This window comes from Benincasa hispida, chromosome 9 (genome assembly GCF_009727055.1).
Source record: "Benincasa hispida cultivar B227 chromosome 9, ASM972705v1, whole genome shotgun sequence".
In the NCBI taxonomy this organism is placed as follows: Eukaryota; Viridiplantae; Streptophyta; class Magnoliopsida; order Cucurbitales; family Cucurbitaceae; genus Benincasa; species Benincasa hispida.
The window spans coordinates 54,928,871-54,945,567 of NC_052357.1; the positions used below are offsets into that span (position 1 = coordinate 54,928,871).

Sequence of the window (16,697 nt, forward strand, 5' to 3'; positions counted from 1 at the left end):
TGATCTGCATAGATGAGGGTAAACTCAACTTCGCTGCTCAATATGCCTCCCATTTCAAGGATAAGACCAGGTAGATAGCTGGGGACATAGATTTTGCAAGATGAAATTCACTCCTACCCATTTTACAGATAGTAGAAAGGTTGTTCCCTTAAGGGTTGATCCGGAGTCTTGAACAAGGGGTCCCATCCTCTCGTTGGCCTAAGAGGGAATGGATTTAGTGATTATCCTAAATCAATTGTTCATCATATGGACAGTGGTACTTAAGAGCAAAAATGTAACTCGGGGGTATTTCGGTATTTGACTTAGCTGAGCTTACGAACAACTTGTGAATGATCAACTTATTGATGATGGTTATGTCAAATGGACAAATTATATATCTACAGTGAGGAAAATGCAACTACAAGCTATAATGAACATTAATGAATGTTGATTAACTAGGTTAAAGAATTTGATCGGTTAGTCTCAGATTGTTGGAGCCCATGATCTGTAAGTCCATCGGGTCTTCTTGCTAGCTCAATTTAGACAAAATTGAAGAACTATGTGAAGTAAGAATTTGAATGTTCAAATTTGGGTTTTAGGAAAAATTGTATTTTACATGAGATATAATTTACAATTATTTATTTATTTATTAAAGTATAATTGATCATTATCATGAAAGTATTTTTTAAACTTGATTAATGTGATTAATCAAAGCTAGGTTTCATAAACAATTTAATATGTGATATTAAATTTATTTATTTTATTTAATTGAAATTGTTTTAATTAATTTTTTTTCTAAAATTTGAAAATTTTTTTTTCATTTTTTTATTAAAAAATTAGTTAGTGGAAAAATTCGATTGTTGGATTTTCTCACTAACTAAGTGAACTTTGAGCTAGCATTTCCCAATCTTGACACTAGAGATTACATGCTAGTGGAGTTTGAGGTGGAAGACATGCAAAATAGGTGTTTTCTCTACAAAATGCTTTGTTTTTTTTAAATTTGCAAGACTAATGCTTGTACAACTTTTGACCTAAACTCTTCCACCTCAACTCTCATTTACTCTCCTTCTTTCTATAGTGAAATTCCCTTATTTTCACTAACAAAACGGTCCCCCAACCGTGTTCTTCAACCAGAGAATAGCGAGGATTTACCATTGGTGATGTCGTTCGTGCATGGGAACAGTGGAGTCTTCAAAGGTTGTATTTTCTATCCCTTTTGCATGCTTCTTCTTGATTTTATTGCAATTAGAATGTTGTTCATTTCATTGTTTCCGTTGCGCTTGCGTTCTTTATGTTCCATCAAAATTAACAGTCGCGATGATACTTATGTACTTCACTCGTTCACTCACTATGAATATCATACTTCTCTCTATCTTAGTAGCTTCTTCATTGTTTGCCAGTCTTAATTTTTATGTGCGCAAGCCTTTGCTCAATCCTCTTTTAAAAAAATTTCAAGTAATTTTATTTTTATCTTTTTAAGCAATGAGAGCCTTGCTGCTCTAAAAATTTGGAGATGGGAAAGGTCAGAGCAGATGCGTTTAACATATACATTGTGATTATATACATCATCTTTATTAAAAAAACAAGAAGAAGAAGAAAAAAAATAAAAATAATAAACTCCACTATCAGTGTGCAGGAAAAACCCAATCTAATAAGAGTTTAAGTTGTGAAATGAACTTGCTCGTAGTTGGATACTTCGCATGACACCTGTGCAGGTAAGCCAAAACGAAAGTAGATAACAAGGATCAACACAATGTAAGTAGTATTTAGTCAAGATAAGAGTTGAGTTGAACTTGACACGCAATCGTAGTTGGATGTATGTATGACACCCGCGGGAGTAAGCCAAAACGAAAGGTGTAACCAAGTTCATGTCTTGCGATAATCTGAGTAAGTAATTGCAAAGTGTTAAAATTGCTTGTCTTTTCAAAACAAGCACATGCAAACGAAAAAGGGGATATGGAAGTATTCAAAATGAGAAAAAAAAATTTGAGCGAAGGTTTGCCGGATTCAAATTAAGAAAATATTTTACTTAGAATAATGAGGGTATATAAGCAAAATGTGCGTTGATTATATTAAGAATTCATGCTAAATAATATACTTGCACTGAAGTATACTAAAAATTCCTAATGACCGCATATCATGAGTTAAATTGTGCCAAAGTGTATATTTTGCAGTTGATTGTAGGACCTGTCTACATGCACCGAGTTTCTACCTGATGAACAAATATTCGATCGCATGCCTTCGGATCTCTAAACCAATGCTAGCAGATCTTCTACCATACATTCAGAATGTTGACCATGATAGCAATGTTGACATCCTCACCTACCACGTCAGAGATGATATTTGATCAGAGCGGGAAGCCCAATGATTGTTAGTGCATGGCTCTATAAATAAAGTTTTGAAGCCCATGAAGAGGGGATTCCAGAAATTGGAGAGTCGAGATTTTACCTGAGAACATTCTTAGACACAATTCTTGCACCACAAGCAAAGAGTGAACTAGAAAATATTTCTGAGAACTTCCACTTCCAAACTCCATCTCGACTTGTCATCGGAACTTCATCATAGCAAGAGCTTGAGAGGTTCTTCTCCACTCCACACCATCATTCTATCACCTACAGCCTCAACGTTACACCTACTGGAAGCAAGAAATTGCTGACAGTTGCCCTTCCCTTTACTCTCTTCTTGTCTTTTACTGTTGTATTGCATTTGAGACTAAGAGATTATTCACTTTTGTAAACAACAATATTTCTATCTATATATCATCATGTCTATCTTCGTTATTTCCTCTCTCTTTACTGCTGCATTCTTATTCATCATGAGTAACTAATCTCAATGGGGTAAGGGGGGAAGCTTAATGCTATGAGCTAAGTTGAGCCTCAAAGTGTTAATCCTAGTGTGGGAATATTTAAATAATTTCCTATTATCACTCATCGAGTTAAGTAGCTGTAGCCAACTGCTCAAAAGGGTAAATAATTGTGGATCTCACTAAGAAAAATAAGAAGTATTTCTAGAGATAGAAATAATCTTATGCTCAACGCAATATCATTCATGCGTCATAGAGATATGACAACCCCCAGAGCCTCCTATCTTCAAAGCTTCCAATCTCCCCCAAATAAAGAAGGTTTCCCATGAGCTTTGTCTTTAATTTGACCCAATTTTTCACCATAGGCTTCAATTGGGTTGGACTCCAGCGACTTTAATTCTAATCTAATTTATAGTTTCCACAATTAGCTTGGACTTTTATTGTGATGATGTGACAACTTGTGATTTGCCAAAATTTCTCATTCAATCGTGATTTTTAGTCATCTATATTTTTTTAAATTTTCGAAACTATAATAAACACAAATCTAAAAATTTATGGACTACTTACAAATTTAAAACTTACAAAATAATTTACAATGACATTCGTCATTTAGTTTTGATTTCATAAATTAATTGACTTTAACATAACAATACTTTTTTTTTTTTTTTAAAGATAACAAAATTGTTATGTTGACATGAACTATTGAGTGATCATTTTGCACGGCCTTAAAATTACATTTTAATTTTCCCATAACCATGTGGATTATTTGTAATAATAAATGAAATGAAGTAACTTTCTATAATAAAATTGTTCATCTAAAAATATTTCGGTCTATTTTTTTGTTCAAGCTATAAAAAAGGCATGAACTAATTTATACTAATAGAACCTTCATGAGAAAGCAATTGATAATTCTATGGTTAATGCTAATTAAACAATACTTAAATGATAAAAACCCACTTTTCATGGAAATGCAAAGGGGGAGAATCATATAGAAGAATTCAAAACATCTACAGAATTAGTACCAATATCTAAAAGCACCTACTTATCTTATTACCTTGCCTCTACAAGAGTAACAGTTAATTCATTGGTGGTAGAAGGTTCATTCTTGCTTGAAAGAGAATCCTCTTTATTTAGTGAATCCATTTCTATATAATATATTGGTTGTTTTGGTTGCATCAACTTAAAGGCACTCTCACTATTTAGCATTAAAATCACATCTGACATTATTGGTCTATCCTCTGGCTGTTGTTGTAAGCATAAAAGACTTGCATGAATGCATCTCAATACTTCACTTAAAGTATATGAGTCTCCAATTGAGGGGTCAATCAATTCTAATGGTCGTCCTTCATTCCATAACTTCCATGCCTAAACAAAGGAGAGAAAAAAAAGTACACTCACTTAGTTGAGGATTATAATCGATGAGGAATGGGTCGAAATATTTAACTTACATGTCCAATAAGATTGAGAGTTTGGTTTGGACGATAAAATCCCCTGTTCTTTTGTCCGCTTATAATTTCTAATAGTAGAATGCCAAAACTAAAGACATCTGACTTTATTGAAAATTGTCCATCAATTGCATATTCTGGTGCCATATAGCCACTGTACAAAAGAAAAACTCATGGATTATCAAAATTTGTCATTTTGTGGAATTGAATAAAAACTACATATACTTACTATGTTCCAACAACTCTCCTAGTATTTCCTTCCGTTTGATCTCCACCAAAAGTTCTAGCCATTCCAAAATCTGAGATTTTTGGGTTCATATCAATATCAAGCAAGACATTGCTTGGTTTGAGATCTCTATGAATAATCCTCAACCTAGAATCTTCATGAAGATAAAGAATCCCTCTAACTATTCCGCATATGATATTGAATCGCTTCGGCCAATCTAAGAGTTTCCTTCCATTAGGATCTGACCAAAATCATAAAAGAGGCCAAGTTAGTATAGAAAAGAAAGAAAATTATGGAACACTGGAGGTTCAGAGTTATCCATATATTCAAACCAAATATTAAGGAGTCCAAGCTCTTATTAGGCATGTATTCATAAATCAACATCTTTTCTTCCTCTTGGATGCAGCAACCCAGAAGCTTTACAAGATTCCTATGCTGAAGTTTGGCTATGAGTTTTAATTCATTCTTGAATTCATTAGTTCCTTGTCTTGAATAGTTGGAAAGCCTTTTCACAGCAATTTCTTGTCCATCTTTGAGTATACCCTGAAAATCATTGACAAAGTTTTCATAGTCAACCGCGTAGAATTATGATCATCAGTTTGGAAATATTTTCTTTCAGTACATTTCAATATTACCCGGAATACTGAACCAAAGCCACCTTCTCCAAGCTTGTTAGAGTTTGAAAAATTGTCTGTAGCATTTAATATTGTTGATAGGTCAAATAATGGGAGCTCCAAGTCTTCCTCTTGCACTTCAAGTTTCTCAACTGTTGCGAAAGGCCAAATTTATCGTGATTTCTTAGCCCAGAAAGTTGGTAAATCGAAGTAAATAAGTTGGATAAACATATCAACAAAATATGATTTCATCAGATTTACGTATCCATAAAGAAGTTGCAATCTAGGGGATGACTGAAATATATGTCGATATGTCAACATATCCATAAATCTGAATTTTGACATCAATATAAAGGATTAAGATATCTACGATATCCTTCCTAAGTACACATAAAACATAAAAGTATCTCACCTATTAATCTCAATATGAATACAAAATACTAATAACAAGATTTGTAACTTAGTCTGGGAATAAAATATCTGTCAATAACGATATTTTATTGATATATCCATTAATATAGCTATAAAACTGAAATTTTGAGATCGATATCTACATCAATAATTTAATCCTTGAATCTAAGATGCTTACAAAGTACAATTTTTCAATGAACTGCTCTTATTCTTGTTCAGCAATGTCATGATATAATTATGCATACATTAATCTTTCCAGTCAACTCCTCATAACTCGGTGTAGATTTCTTCTCAAAACCCACAAGCTCTTTCCACCATCTCATCACAATTCGTTTGATTAACACTTCAAACAACCCTATAAGGTATCTGTAGTAGTAATTGCAAAAACGCCCAACAGAAATCTTCATAATCATTAAAAATGAAACAATTCAGTTGCAAAATTTTACCTTGGAGGATTTTGCTGCTTTTGATAATGTAAAATCCAACCAAAACCAAGGCAGCAATTATGAGGAGAGTAGCAGAAACTATAAAGCCAACGACAACTGAACTCACATTCTTTTTGTCTTCATTTTAACATTCAGAAAACGGGGAAACACTTGAAACAGAGTTAGGAAGGAAAAAGATATAGAAACGGAATATGGCAAGAAAATTATAGCAGAGAATAAGAAACATACCTAACTCAGAAGCGAGTATTCGAACATACAAGTCTTGTCCACCTTTTATAACCACTTTGATATCAATAAGATCATTGAACCAAATGGCACAGCCACTACCTGATGCACTAATATTTGTATTTGCAAATGCCATACAAGAACAATTTCTCAAACATTTCTCCCTGCATTCACTTAAACTCATGCTTTCATTAACCCAAGAATATGTAGTGTCAGGCAATTTCAGCCCTGGTAACTTTGCAAAGCCAACTTCATCCGAGCAATTCAAAGATTTATTTCTAACACACCCTTCTACATAATCCATCCGATACCAATTCTCTGGCACCCTTGGCTGAAACCCTTTCAGACATTGACAAGCAGGCATATTTTCGATGTCACAGTTCCCATAAGCACCACAAATGCTGTACGTGTCGCAGTAATCTCTCGGTATCGTGGCGTATATCTTCCATTTTTTCTCAGCTTCTGACCAGAGTAAGGCCTCTCTCCTGAACCTGGATTGGTTCAACACCATTCTACCAATCGAAGAATTGTTTATAAGCTGGTAGTTGAAATAAAGCTCATTGTTATTGTTCACATAATGGTAGACCAAAATTGGCAGACCAGAAATGGATTTGGAGCTGAACCGCAATCCATTCCAAGGTCCAGTTCTCACGATCTCTTGTGTACCATTCCACATGGCGAGTTCTGGGAAGCTATGATTTTCCATTTCCAATATCAAGGTTCCAGGAGATGGATCGTCCCAGTTTTTCCAAGCTGATAATCGTCTGTTTATGCCATTTTCATAATCCCATCCCAGCTTCATTCCGGGCAACAATGTATCAGTTGGATAATCAAAGCTTTGCCACAAAATCTCCTCTGAGTTTCCATCTTTCAAGGCTAAATTTCCAGTGTCCAAAAGCTGTAGCCTGGGATTTTCCATTGGTTTTAACGACTTTGCCGACCAAATAACTGTTTCATTCTGGATGAGAACAACATGATTTGCTGTGGTGTTTATTCTCAATATACTGGAAAAATCTTTGAGTGGGGTTTCTCTGTTGGCAACCCAAACAACAGTGGGAATTGGGATGATCTTGTACCAAATTCCCAAGTAACGGTTCTTAGAGATTCCTGGACGAAAGAAACCGAGCTCAAAAATTCCTTTTTCAGAGACCAAGGTATTGCCATCGCTGAGGTTTTGAGAAGCTGTTAAGAAATCAACAGCCACAGAGATATTGAAAGAAAAATATAAAAACGTAGTCATAACAAAAGATATCAGATGAAAATTTGCCATTCTGCATTGAGTTTGGTTTGGTTTGGTTTTACTTACAACTCGACTGGTATGATGGACCAAGCATTCTCTTCCTTGGTCCATCTACGAGGAAAACTGGTTAGGTGTTACTATTAATTTTTAATGTTTGATGTAGTTGTAATATTCAATTTCACTATTAATGTTAGAGGACCCTCATTGACAATTGCAACTGATACAAGTCTTTATAGTACAACATGTACAACCTACAACCGAAACTCCATTATGGATACATACTTCGTGCTATTAAATACATATTCGGCAGTATACCTGAAATATCTGTTTGGAATTACTTTCTAAGTACTTTAGAAAATATTTTTTAGTGCAAAAAAGGATTCCACATAAACCGTAAATAAAGTAATAAGAGAATATGCAATCTAACTCAATACCTATCACAAAATCAACCCAAAGGAGTATAGAAAATAGGAGATTGAAAATGAACCAATTCTTAAATACCATAAGATAAATATTTCCTAGAAAATGATTACGCTGCACAATCTCAAAACATTGAATCCAAAATTGTTGTTTCATAAAATATTTAACAGAAGAACCCAAGACTAGGTCTCTACTTTACTGAGTGATGGCTACGAACCAAAACTATCATTTCAATAAGACCAATTAACACTTAGAACAACATGATGTGTCCATTGTTCCATTTCTCAATGGAAAAAGGTTCATCGAATGAATTTGCAGAAATGTGTCATGAAAAGCTATAAAAACCCTAGAAGTATTTGACTACATGCAGGAGAAAGTGAAGTAAATAAGCAAACAAAACAGCGACAACTCAATTTAGTAGAAATCAAACTATGTAAATTCGTTAGGCTACAGAGATTGAAGAAAAGACAGACATCTGTAGCAATGTAAAATCAAGTGAATTAAATAAAAGCTGTGGTACTAACTCTTCGTCAATGTCGATAATTTAGCAATGAGAACCAGGTGAGGGGAGGTAATGAGTCAACAACAATTATTGCCCGCAGACGATCGCTCGCTTAACTGCTTTAGCCGCCAATATTCAAACGGAAATCAGCTAGAATCCAGGCCTTGCACGGAGCAATTATACAGCATAATCTTTCTTCCCGGTACCGGTATTGCTGTCGCCGGCGGGAGCCACTGCCGATGAAACCTCGAGAAATTTCCCAGCATACTACTTAAAATTATCGATTAACTCAAAAGTTTAAGTTAATAGGTGAAAATAAATTTAATTATATATCATGCTCATCGTTTTTTCTCTTCTATTTTTTTATTACTTTCTTTCTCTACACATGAGGTGTCACAATTTGGGATGCTCGGATTTCCATGCACATATGTGACAAGCACGGTCTAACTAGAAGGAAGAAATTGGAAAATTGTTATTTTTAACCTAAAAAAGTTTTTGCACTTCAAAAGTAACTTCTTTTTAAAATGTACTTTTTTAAATCTTTTTTCCAACCTTTCAAACTTTAAGTGAGACTCCACAAAGTAAATGTACAATTGTACCCCTATATAAATGGTCAGCCTTCCGTATGAAGTAACCTAGTTTACCTAGCTCGACCGTTCAGACACATATCTTAAGTTAGAAACCTCAAACCTGAGTTTTACACTTTGTTTTCATTGAAAGAGCTATACTTGCACATCCAACTTCATAGGAATAATTTCATTTTTAGGGTTACAACTTTAGAGGAATAATTTATTTTTTCCCTTTGTTATAGTTTCAAAAGATAGAGGTGTATTCTTTTTTAGCTTTTGTCATTGTATGGTAAACATATTTAAAAACTAATTTTGTTTTTTTATAAAGTCTACAAAACCAAAAATTTTCTTTTTCCAGGTAGTTTGCACCAACCGACAAAATCCTTACGCCTTTGTCAATTGCTTTTCAGGAAAAATTTGAATTCTTACTCCCTTGTCAAAGTTTTAGGAGAAAAATCGGAGAGAAAATTCTGAAATGAAGTTTACTAGAATATGATTGAACTTGGGAAAAAAATGTTAGTGTTCCGTAGTCTGTCCCATAAAGTCAACTTTACGTGACAAAATTGACTTACCACGATGTCTCGTAAAGTTGACTTAGTCAATATTATGGAAAATATCACATAACGCCAACATTTTTTTCTAATCCACTTTCAACACCTAAGTCCTTCTCGGAATGATTTCTTGTAAAGTCTATTTGGTCAACATTACGGAAAAAATTACATGATTCTTTTTTTTTCCCAATCCACTTTAAACATCTAAAATTTTCAGGAATGATTTCTCTAAACTTGAATTTTCAACTTTAAGGGAGTAATCATATAGTGATTCTATAACTTTACAAGACTCTACAATTACTAAACAATATGTCCAAGGTTTCTCGATTGACGAAGTCAACATTTTCCAAGTTGACTTGGTCAACCTTACGAGAAAACTCACAGTACTTTTTTTTTTTTTTTTGCCAATAAGTTTTCTTATAAGAGTTTTATCTTCATTTGCAGAATGCCTCGTGTGTTTGTTTGCTATGGTGGTTATTTAGAATGAGGATGAACAAGACACACAGACGACAATCTAAGGGGCTTGGGTGCAAGATGTGACATTAGGTCGAGGATTACTTGTTGGAGTTGTAAAAGCTAAGTGGGATTGACCCAAACCATCTTGGTCTCATCCTAAGATGTTTATAGAATTTTGGATCTAGGGTTTCTATTTATTTGATATGGAATGATCATGAACTTAGCTTCTTTTTAAGTGGTGAGGATGCATGTAGGCCCCCTATCTATTTATCAACGAAACCCAAACCTCTGTGTCGCAACAGTGACTTAAAGAACCCCAGTTGCTCATACCAACCAAGCTTTCCATATAATTTAGCCCAAGAATCTCCACCCCCTTATTACCCTGTTCAACCTTCCTTCGAACAAAGTTATTCATCAGATTGTGTTACATCACTAACCCCTTTAGATAATAATGTTGCACCATATAACCTATCTTATGATAGTTTCTTTGTTTACCCATACAATCTTGAGAAATAAGCTTCATCCTCGTCAAGGTATGGTGTGGACGATAATGTTGGTGTAGAAAGGGGGTTTGGGCATAATGTAGGTAAGAAGAATGTGAATGAAGAGAAAAATGTAGGAGAGAAGAATGTGAACGAAGAGGAAAACAACAGTGATGATGATTTAAATTAGGAATGGAAATTATCAGAGGAATTGGTTGATGACTCTAATGAATTGACCAAAGAGGATGACAAGAGATTATGGTGAAGATGGTGAGCGTGATAACCGTCAATGTGAAGCTACCGAATCAAAATTGGGAAATAATTTTGTAGCACCTCGAATTTCATGTACTGACATGTCCATGATGGTGTCAGGTCAGATGTTCGAGAGTGACAACATCGATATTGAGCTAGGACAAATATATCTTTCAAAGGAAGAACTTACTATTACATTGTCTCTCTTTGCTATATACCGGAAGTTTGAACATTGAGTTAACAAATCCACCAAATCACTAATGGTTGTTTTTACATTGTCTCTCTTTTCTATACACCAGAATTTTGAACATTGGGTTAAAAAAATCCACCAAATCACTAATGGTTGTTAAGTGTAGACTTGATGGTTGTCATTGGCGGATTTGGGCTCGAAAGCTTAAGGATTCCACATTGTTTAAAATAACAAGGTATCCAAATTTCCATACATACTCTCAAAAACTAATGGACCACGAATATCGTCAAGCTAGAAGCAAATTAACGGATCATTTGATTAAGTCCAAGTTCATGAATGTTAGTAGAACCTATAAGCCAAAAGACATCATGCAGGATATGCGAGGAGACATGGTGTCAATATTAGTTACGCAAAAGCATGGCGGTCTAGAGAAGAGACGTTAATAATAGTCTGGGTTAGGTCGGAGGAATCCTTTGGGAAGTTGCATGCCTATGAGGAAGCCTTGAAGATTACAATCCCAGGATTGTTTACGAACTGAAGCTCGAAGACGAGAAGTGCTTCAAGTACATCTTCATGGCTTTGGGTCCATCAATTGAGGGATTTTTGTAACTATGTAAGGTCTGTTTTGGTTGTTAATGGGATACACTTATGAGGTAAGTTTAAGGGTGTCATGTTAAATGCAAATTATGTAGATGACAACAATCAAATATATCTAGTTACGTTTGTCATTGTGGACGGTGAAACGGATGACGCGTGGACATGGTTTTTCTTATCGGGTTGAGCAGGTCGTTGGAGCAATAACAGGACTTGTCATTGTATCGAATCATAAACCAAGCATTGGCAACACAATCCGTAAAGTATTTCCTTATGCCTTCCATTATTTCTTCATTCATCATATAAGTATAAATTGGATGAAACATTTTGGGAAACAAGCTTCCATCCTTGAGTTTTTTCTAGCTTCCTAGGCATCACGTGAGATTACTTTACGAGTTCACTAGGCTAAGCTTATGCAGTTTACAGGAATAGCAAAATACTTAGAGGAAATTGGCTTTGATCAATGGGCGAGGGCATATCAGCATGGGCAACAATTCGATCAAATGACGACCAATGCGGTAGAGAGTCTGAATATTGTCCTCAAGAATGCTAGAACCTTACCATAAATTTCTTGATCGCATAAGGAGTTTGTTGCAAGATTGATATCATCGACGAAGACCGTATGCATCGAGTTGTCAAACTATGTTGTCCGATTATGTAAATGGTATAATGGTAGTGGTAGAGTACAGGTCTTGAAAACATTTTGTTAGCTCGATCGACCTTCATACTTTTGAGCTTAATGATACTCACCTTGGTGGAATAGTGGACTTGAATTTGCAGACATGTAGTTGCAAGGATTTTGATAACTATAAAACTCCATACTTTCATGCGATCGCAGCATCCCGTTATCGAAACATTGATCCGTACACTCTTTGCTCTTCTGCATACAACATAAAGGTTGTTTATGGATTAAAAGCAGAACCCATTTTCCTTGTGGGCCCAAGGTTAGAGTGGTAACTGTCAGATGACTATGAGGACATCCAAATCTTGCCATTGATGCGTGTTGCTCAGGTTGGTCGTTGTTAAGAGATTAGAATACCGTTTGCAAAAGAGGTTGTTCAATACCACAAGTATACTAGGTGTCATTTGCATGGTCACAATCACGTAACTTTTTGACAGCCATTGACAACAACATGAATAAAAAAAATCCTTTCACACGGTGTGTCAATTACAGATGTTTGAATTAATGTATTGTGAAATATTAACATATAACATATATGTGTTTAATTGTTCAATTTGAAGCGAAACTAATGTATTGTGAAATATTAACGTAGGAACAAAAAAGACCACATTATATATATTAGTAAAATGCTTTATCCATAAATATTTGTACAATAAATTGACGTCTAAAGAATTCCATATTTGCTTGGGTCAATTTGACCCAATTACAACATATTCAAAACATTTAGCACAAAATACACCATAGTCCCCACTAACTGATTGTGGTGGGGCACCTAGGATTTGCTCCACTTCTTAAGGCGTTAATGGCAGGTTATTGCACGTCAATGTCACCCCCACTTTATCAAGTTACGTGGGTACTACAGTCTGCATAACTTTTGATTGGCCTTCTAGTTTTAAGTGAGTACACATTCTTTTGTATGAATCCTAAACAACTAACCTTCCACAGACCATGTCAATCTTGACCAGAATCCAATGTATGTTCAGTATGTTATACATGTATATAGTATCAACTGTTGCCCACAAAATATTGTAGTAAGTCCGATCACCCTTTACATACTTCACCACTATGTGGGCTTTGTCCCAGTCATACATTATTTTTCATTCTGGTCGTTTCCATTCAACATATAGAATGTTTGATCGTCAGAAGAATTTCTGTTGAAAAAGATACTTGTTCCAACCACATGATCACACAAAAATAATTACAATTAAATAATATTTACAACTTACAGTAATGACTCGATCAGATGTTGTGAAATTACGTTTGATTTTAGCTAGAGACTTATCACTTATTATCTTCTTCCGTAGGAATACAAACAAAAATCAACAGTTTGCAGTTAGAAAGTAAAACTTTTATGAAATACCATAAACACGTACTAAGACATAAAGTAGTTGGAGTGAGAGTATGGTAGGTTACCTCGTCATTCATAAATGCATGTGAACGAAGCTGGCTTATCCACTAGTCTTTCCCCATCACTGATAGTACACACATCTGCAATGAGTTGGTCGAGGTTATCCGTGGATCATCGATCCAATTGTTGATTAACTTCTTGGACCGTTTTGGGGTGGGTATCATTAGGTCATATTTTTTTCGTCATCCCTTGGACTTCTTTGACTTAAGATCCGGGGTCGTATAAGGACTCAAAGTTCCCACAAAACCCTTCGTTCTCGCCATACTTCTTCACGCCTTCCATGCGACAGAACTAGAATGGTAGGTTCGTCCAATTCTATGAGCTCATGTTTCATATCCAGTCGATCGGCTTCCCACTGTTCTCCAAAGGCGATATTGCCACTCTGCTTGCCTCGTAAATTTTCTTTAGAGCAGAGTTGATCGTATAGCTACCCTGCGTGTTATGGGTCTATCAATTAATAACCAATACGAGGATCATCGAATAGTATGTTCAACAAACTTGTAAAACATTAACGTCCACATTCCCTGTAATTGAAGTGGCAGGGGCTTTGCACTTGAGACTGATTTTTGGCTGATGTCTACGGGAGGCTGCAATCATCCCAACAGTCTTCTGCTTGCTCTTTTCGTCATCGTCCAATTAGGTACATCCTAAAAAACAAAGTATACATATTAAAGTAAGAAATAGTACAAGGATTGTAGGACATTATGTTCAAGAAACTTGTAAATTACAAATATCTGAAGTGGCGGAAGCTTTGCACTTGCCACTTCTTTTCAGCGTTGTTCACGAGGACTTGAGTGGACGAATGTATTGTCAACATTCTTCCTCATGCTCTTGTCATTGTTTTGAACAATGTGTACATCCTGATGAATAAAGCTAGCATGTTAAAATAAACTTGATGTTTGACTGAGTAAATTGAGTGAAAGGTGCACTTATAGACGACCCATCCAATTCGTCCTTGCCACTGTTTTTGCTGGCTTCTTGAGGATTGTCCTTTTCCCTGTTAATAACATCATGGGACTCGACTAATATGACCTTTGAGTTGACACCGATGTCCTGTGACTCAAATAATATTGGTTTAGGGTTGACATCGGCTTCCTGTGAGTCTACTATTATGACAACATCTGCTCTACGTACCGGATCCCTAAGTTCATTGATGCAAACTGCTCCTACAGTTTCTTCTTGAAACTATTCGATACCAATGTCTCCTCCATCTTTTCCAACCCTAGATCGGCCACCAAATTCATGTGAGTTGTTGGGGCTATTGATTGTAGTCCGATCTTCTACATCATCAAACACGGCTTGAGCAACACTTTACATGCTCGATGAACAAATGGTTAGAGTGGCATAAAAAGCATGTAATAAAGCAAACAAACTCACAAATCGTACCTTCAATAGTTGCATGGATATCCCATCATAACTTTAATGTCCCGCCCAGCCTCGAATTGATTGAACATAAACCTCACACCAGCCTCAAAGTCATCAAGGTGGTCTTCAATCCATCTTAGTTCCTCTACGATATGGGGTTCCTCCACCATATGAGGATACTGCACTCCTTTACGTTCATGGTTGTTATCACATACGAGATCGATGCCAGTATCTCCACTGTCTTGAAGATCGGCGTCACTACGTGTAGAAGAATGGTTTTCGATGTCAATATGCCCTGGAGACTGATCAACGTCAAGGTGACTTAGAGACTAATAAGAGTCAACATGCCCCCAAAAACTGATCAATTTCATTGTGTCGATGGGAGGGCTCATCCTCACCGTCATGGTTAGGTCATAACTGAGCCTCTCTGATGACCAATGGGACACGTTCTCCTGCCACCATTAGACATTAATTGGCTCGGATGAGAGCACACGTGCATTGACTATGCACTACATGTAAGCCATCTTCTTATTCGTTGGTACCAGTCATACTCTAACTATAAAGCTCGAACCCTAATTGTAAGAGAAAGTAATGAGACGTCTCTTAATGAATCGAATGAAGCCATGACTCAGGAAGGATAGAGGGTGGAAGCATGAAGAAATAAGCTTGTATAAGCTAAGTGTAAACCTCAGAATCTAAACTTCTAAACAAGTATGTGTTGCCAAGGGAATGATATATTAAATACCATGTAAGTGAAAATGCATGCAAATTATAAAGGCTGAGAAGAAGGGAAAAGAAAACGTACTGAATAAAGAAATCCACTTATTGACTTGGGCTGAGACATTGGAAATGCATTAACGTGGCAAATTATCCTTGAGTTAAGAGGTGGCAGGAGGATTAAAAAGGAGAAAGAACCTCGAAAGCCCGGTTTGGCAATCTACATAACAAATTTGGTGAAATCAATGCCATATGAAAAGTTGAGAGAACTTAATTCTCAAATTTGTTGTGCTAGAGGAAAATGGCAGAAAAAGAAGAGGGGAAAGTGATGAAATTGCAGGAGAGACAGAATCTTGGGTTAATCAAGGCCCAAGGTGAAGATTTGGATTTCTAGGCCAAACTACAAGGAACTTGTGAATAAGCAAACAGCTGCTTGGGAAGAACAAGCAAACAGCTTGCTAATGAAGGGGATCTCGCTAAAATTGTGAAGGGAATCTCGCTCTCGGGAGAGTTCTCGCTGGAAATAGGAAGGTATCGCTAGTGTCGTTTGGGCAAAGTATCGCTAGAAATTGTGAAAAGGATCTCGCTCTCGGGGGAATTCTCGCTAGAAATGAAAAGGTATCACTAGTGTCATTTGAAGAAGATCTCTCCAGCATCGCTTGTGAGGCTCTCGCTAGTGAGGCTCTTGCTAGTGTCGCTGGTGAGGCTCTCGCTAGTGTCATTTGTGAGGGTCTCTCCAGTGTCGTTGGGGGGTTGATCTTGCTGGTTACGCTCAAGGTGGTGTCGCTCATAGTGCTCTCGCTGGAACTGCTCATGGGGATCTCACTGGTAAGACAGTTTGTTAAGGATGGGAATTCTGTTATTAATCAGCTATTTAAGGTACTGGCTAGGAATTTTAAGTAGTTTAATTGGGGAAATATATTCTTTCAGGCCATGAAGAGCTAGCAGAAGCTCATAACCCATTAAGAGACCAACAAACGGTGAGTGACTGTGTAATATCTTATTATTTTACTGGTTTAGTAAATTATGATTTCACTGGAAGTATTTCTCATGTTAAGTTATTAAATGATGTGCCAAGCAACATAATAGTGAAACGGTTTCTCATACTGAGTAGAGTATG

At 36.1% G+C, this 16,697-nt stretch overlaps 1 protein-coding gene and 1 long non-coding RNA gene across 3 annotated transcripts; both read right to left on the reverse strand.

Annotated features, from left to right (window-relative positions):
- Positions 1 to 3,728: 3,728 nt before the first annotated feature.
- Positions 3,729 to 8,287, reverse strand: LOC120085249 (G-type lectin S-receptor-like serine/threonine-protein kinase At4g27290). The gene is made up of 7 exons (XM_039041152.1): positions 6,153 to 8,287; positions 5,925 to 6,041; positions 5,089 to 5,219; positions 4,786 to 4,996; positions 4,457 to 4,694; positions 4,231 to 4,381; positions 3,729 to 4,147 (listed from the first exon to the last, which is right to left on the reverse strand). Exons 1-7 carry the CDS (start codon positions 7,498 to 7,500, stop codon positions 3,833 to 3,835), a joined length of 2,511 nt encoding a protein of 836 aa, XP_038897080.1. The 5' UTR covers positions 7,501 to 8,287; the 3' UTR covers positions 3,729 to 3,832.
- Positions 8,288 to 12,736: 4,449 nt separating this feature from the next.
- Positions 12,737 to 16,174, reverse strand: LOC120085251. Of its 2 annotated transcripts, none has more exons than XR_005483852.1 (3): positions 15,666 to 16,174; positions 14,224 to 15,432; positions 12,737 to 14,142 (listed from the first exon to the last, which is right to left on the reverse strand). It is a non-coding gene; the product is annotated as an uncharacterized LOC120085251 (long non-coding RNA). The 2 variants fall into 2 exon arrangements; XR_005483853.1 differs by having other exon boundaries at positions 14,224 to 14,775; positions 14,882 to 16,174.
- Between the last annotated feature and the right edge of the window lie 523 nt (positions 16,175 to 16,697).

Coding starts and splice junctions, on each gene's coding strand:
- LOC120085249 (XM_039041152.1), bottom strand. CDS start 7,500: ATGGACCAAGGAAGAGAATGCTTGGTCCATCATACCAGTCGAGTTGTA. Junction 4,695..4,785: donor CTTGGACTCCTTAATATTTG/GTTTGAATATAT, acceptor GATTTTGGTCAG/ATCCTAATGGAAGGAAACTC. Junction 4,382..4,456: donor AGGAGAGTTGTTGGAACATA/GTAAGTATATGT, acceptor TCTTTTGTACAG/TGGCTATATGGCACCAGAAT.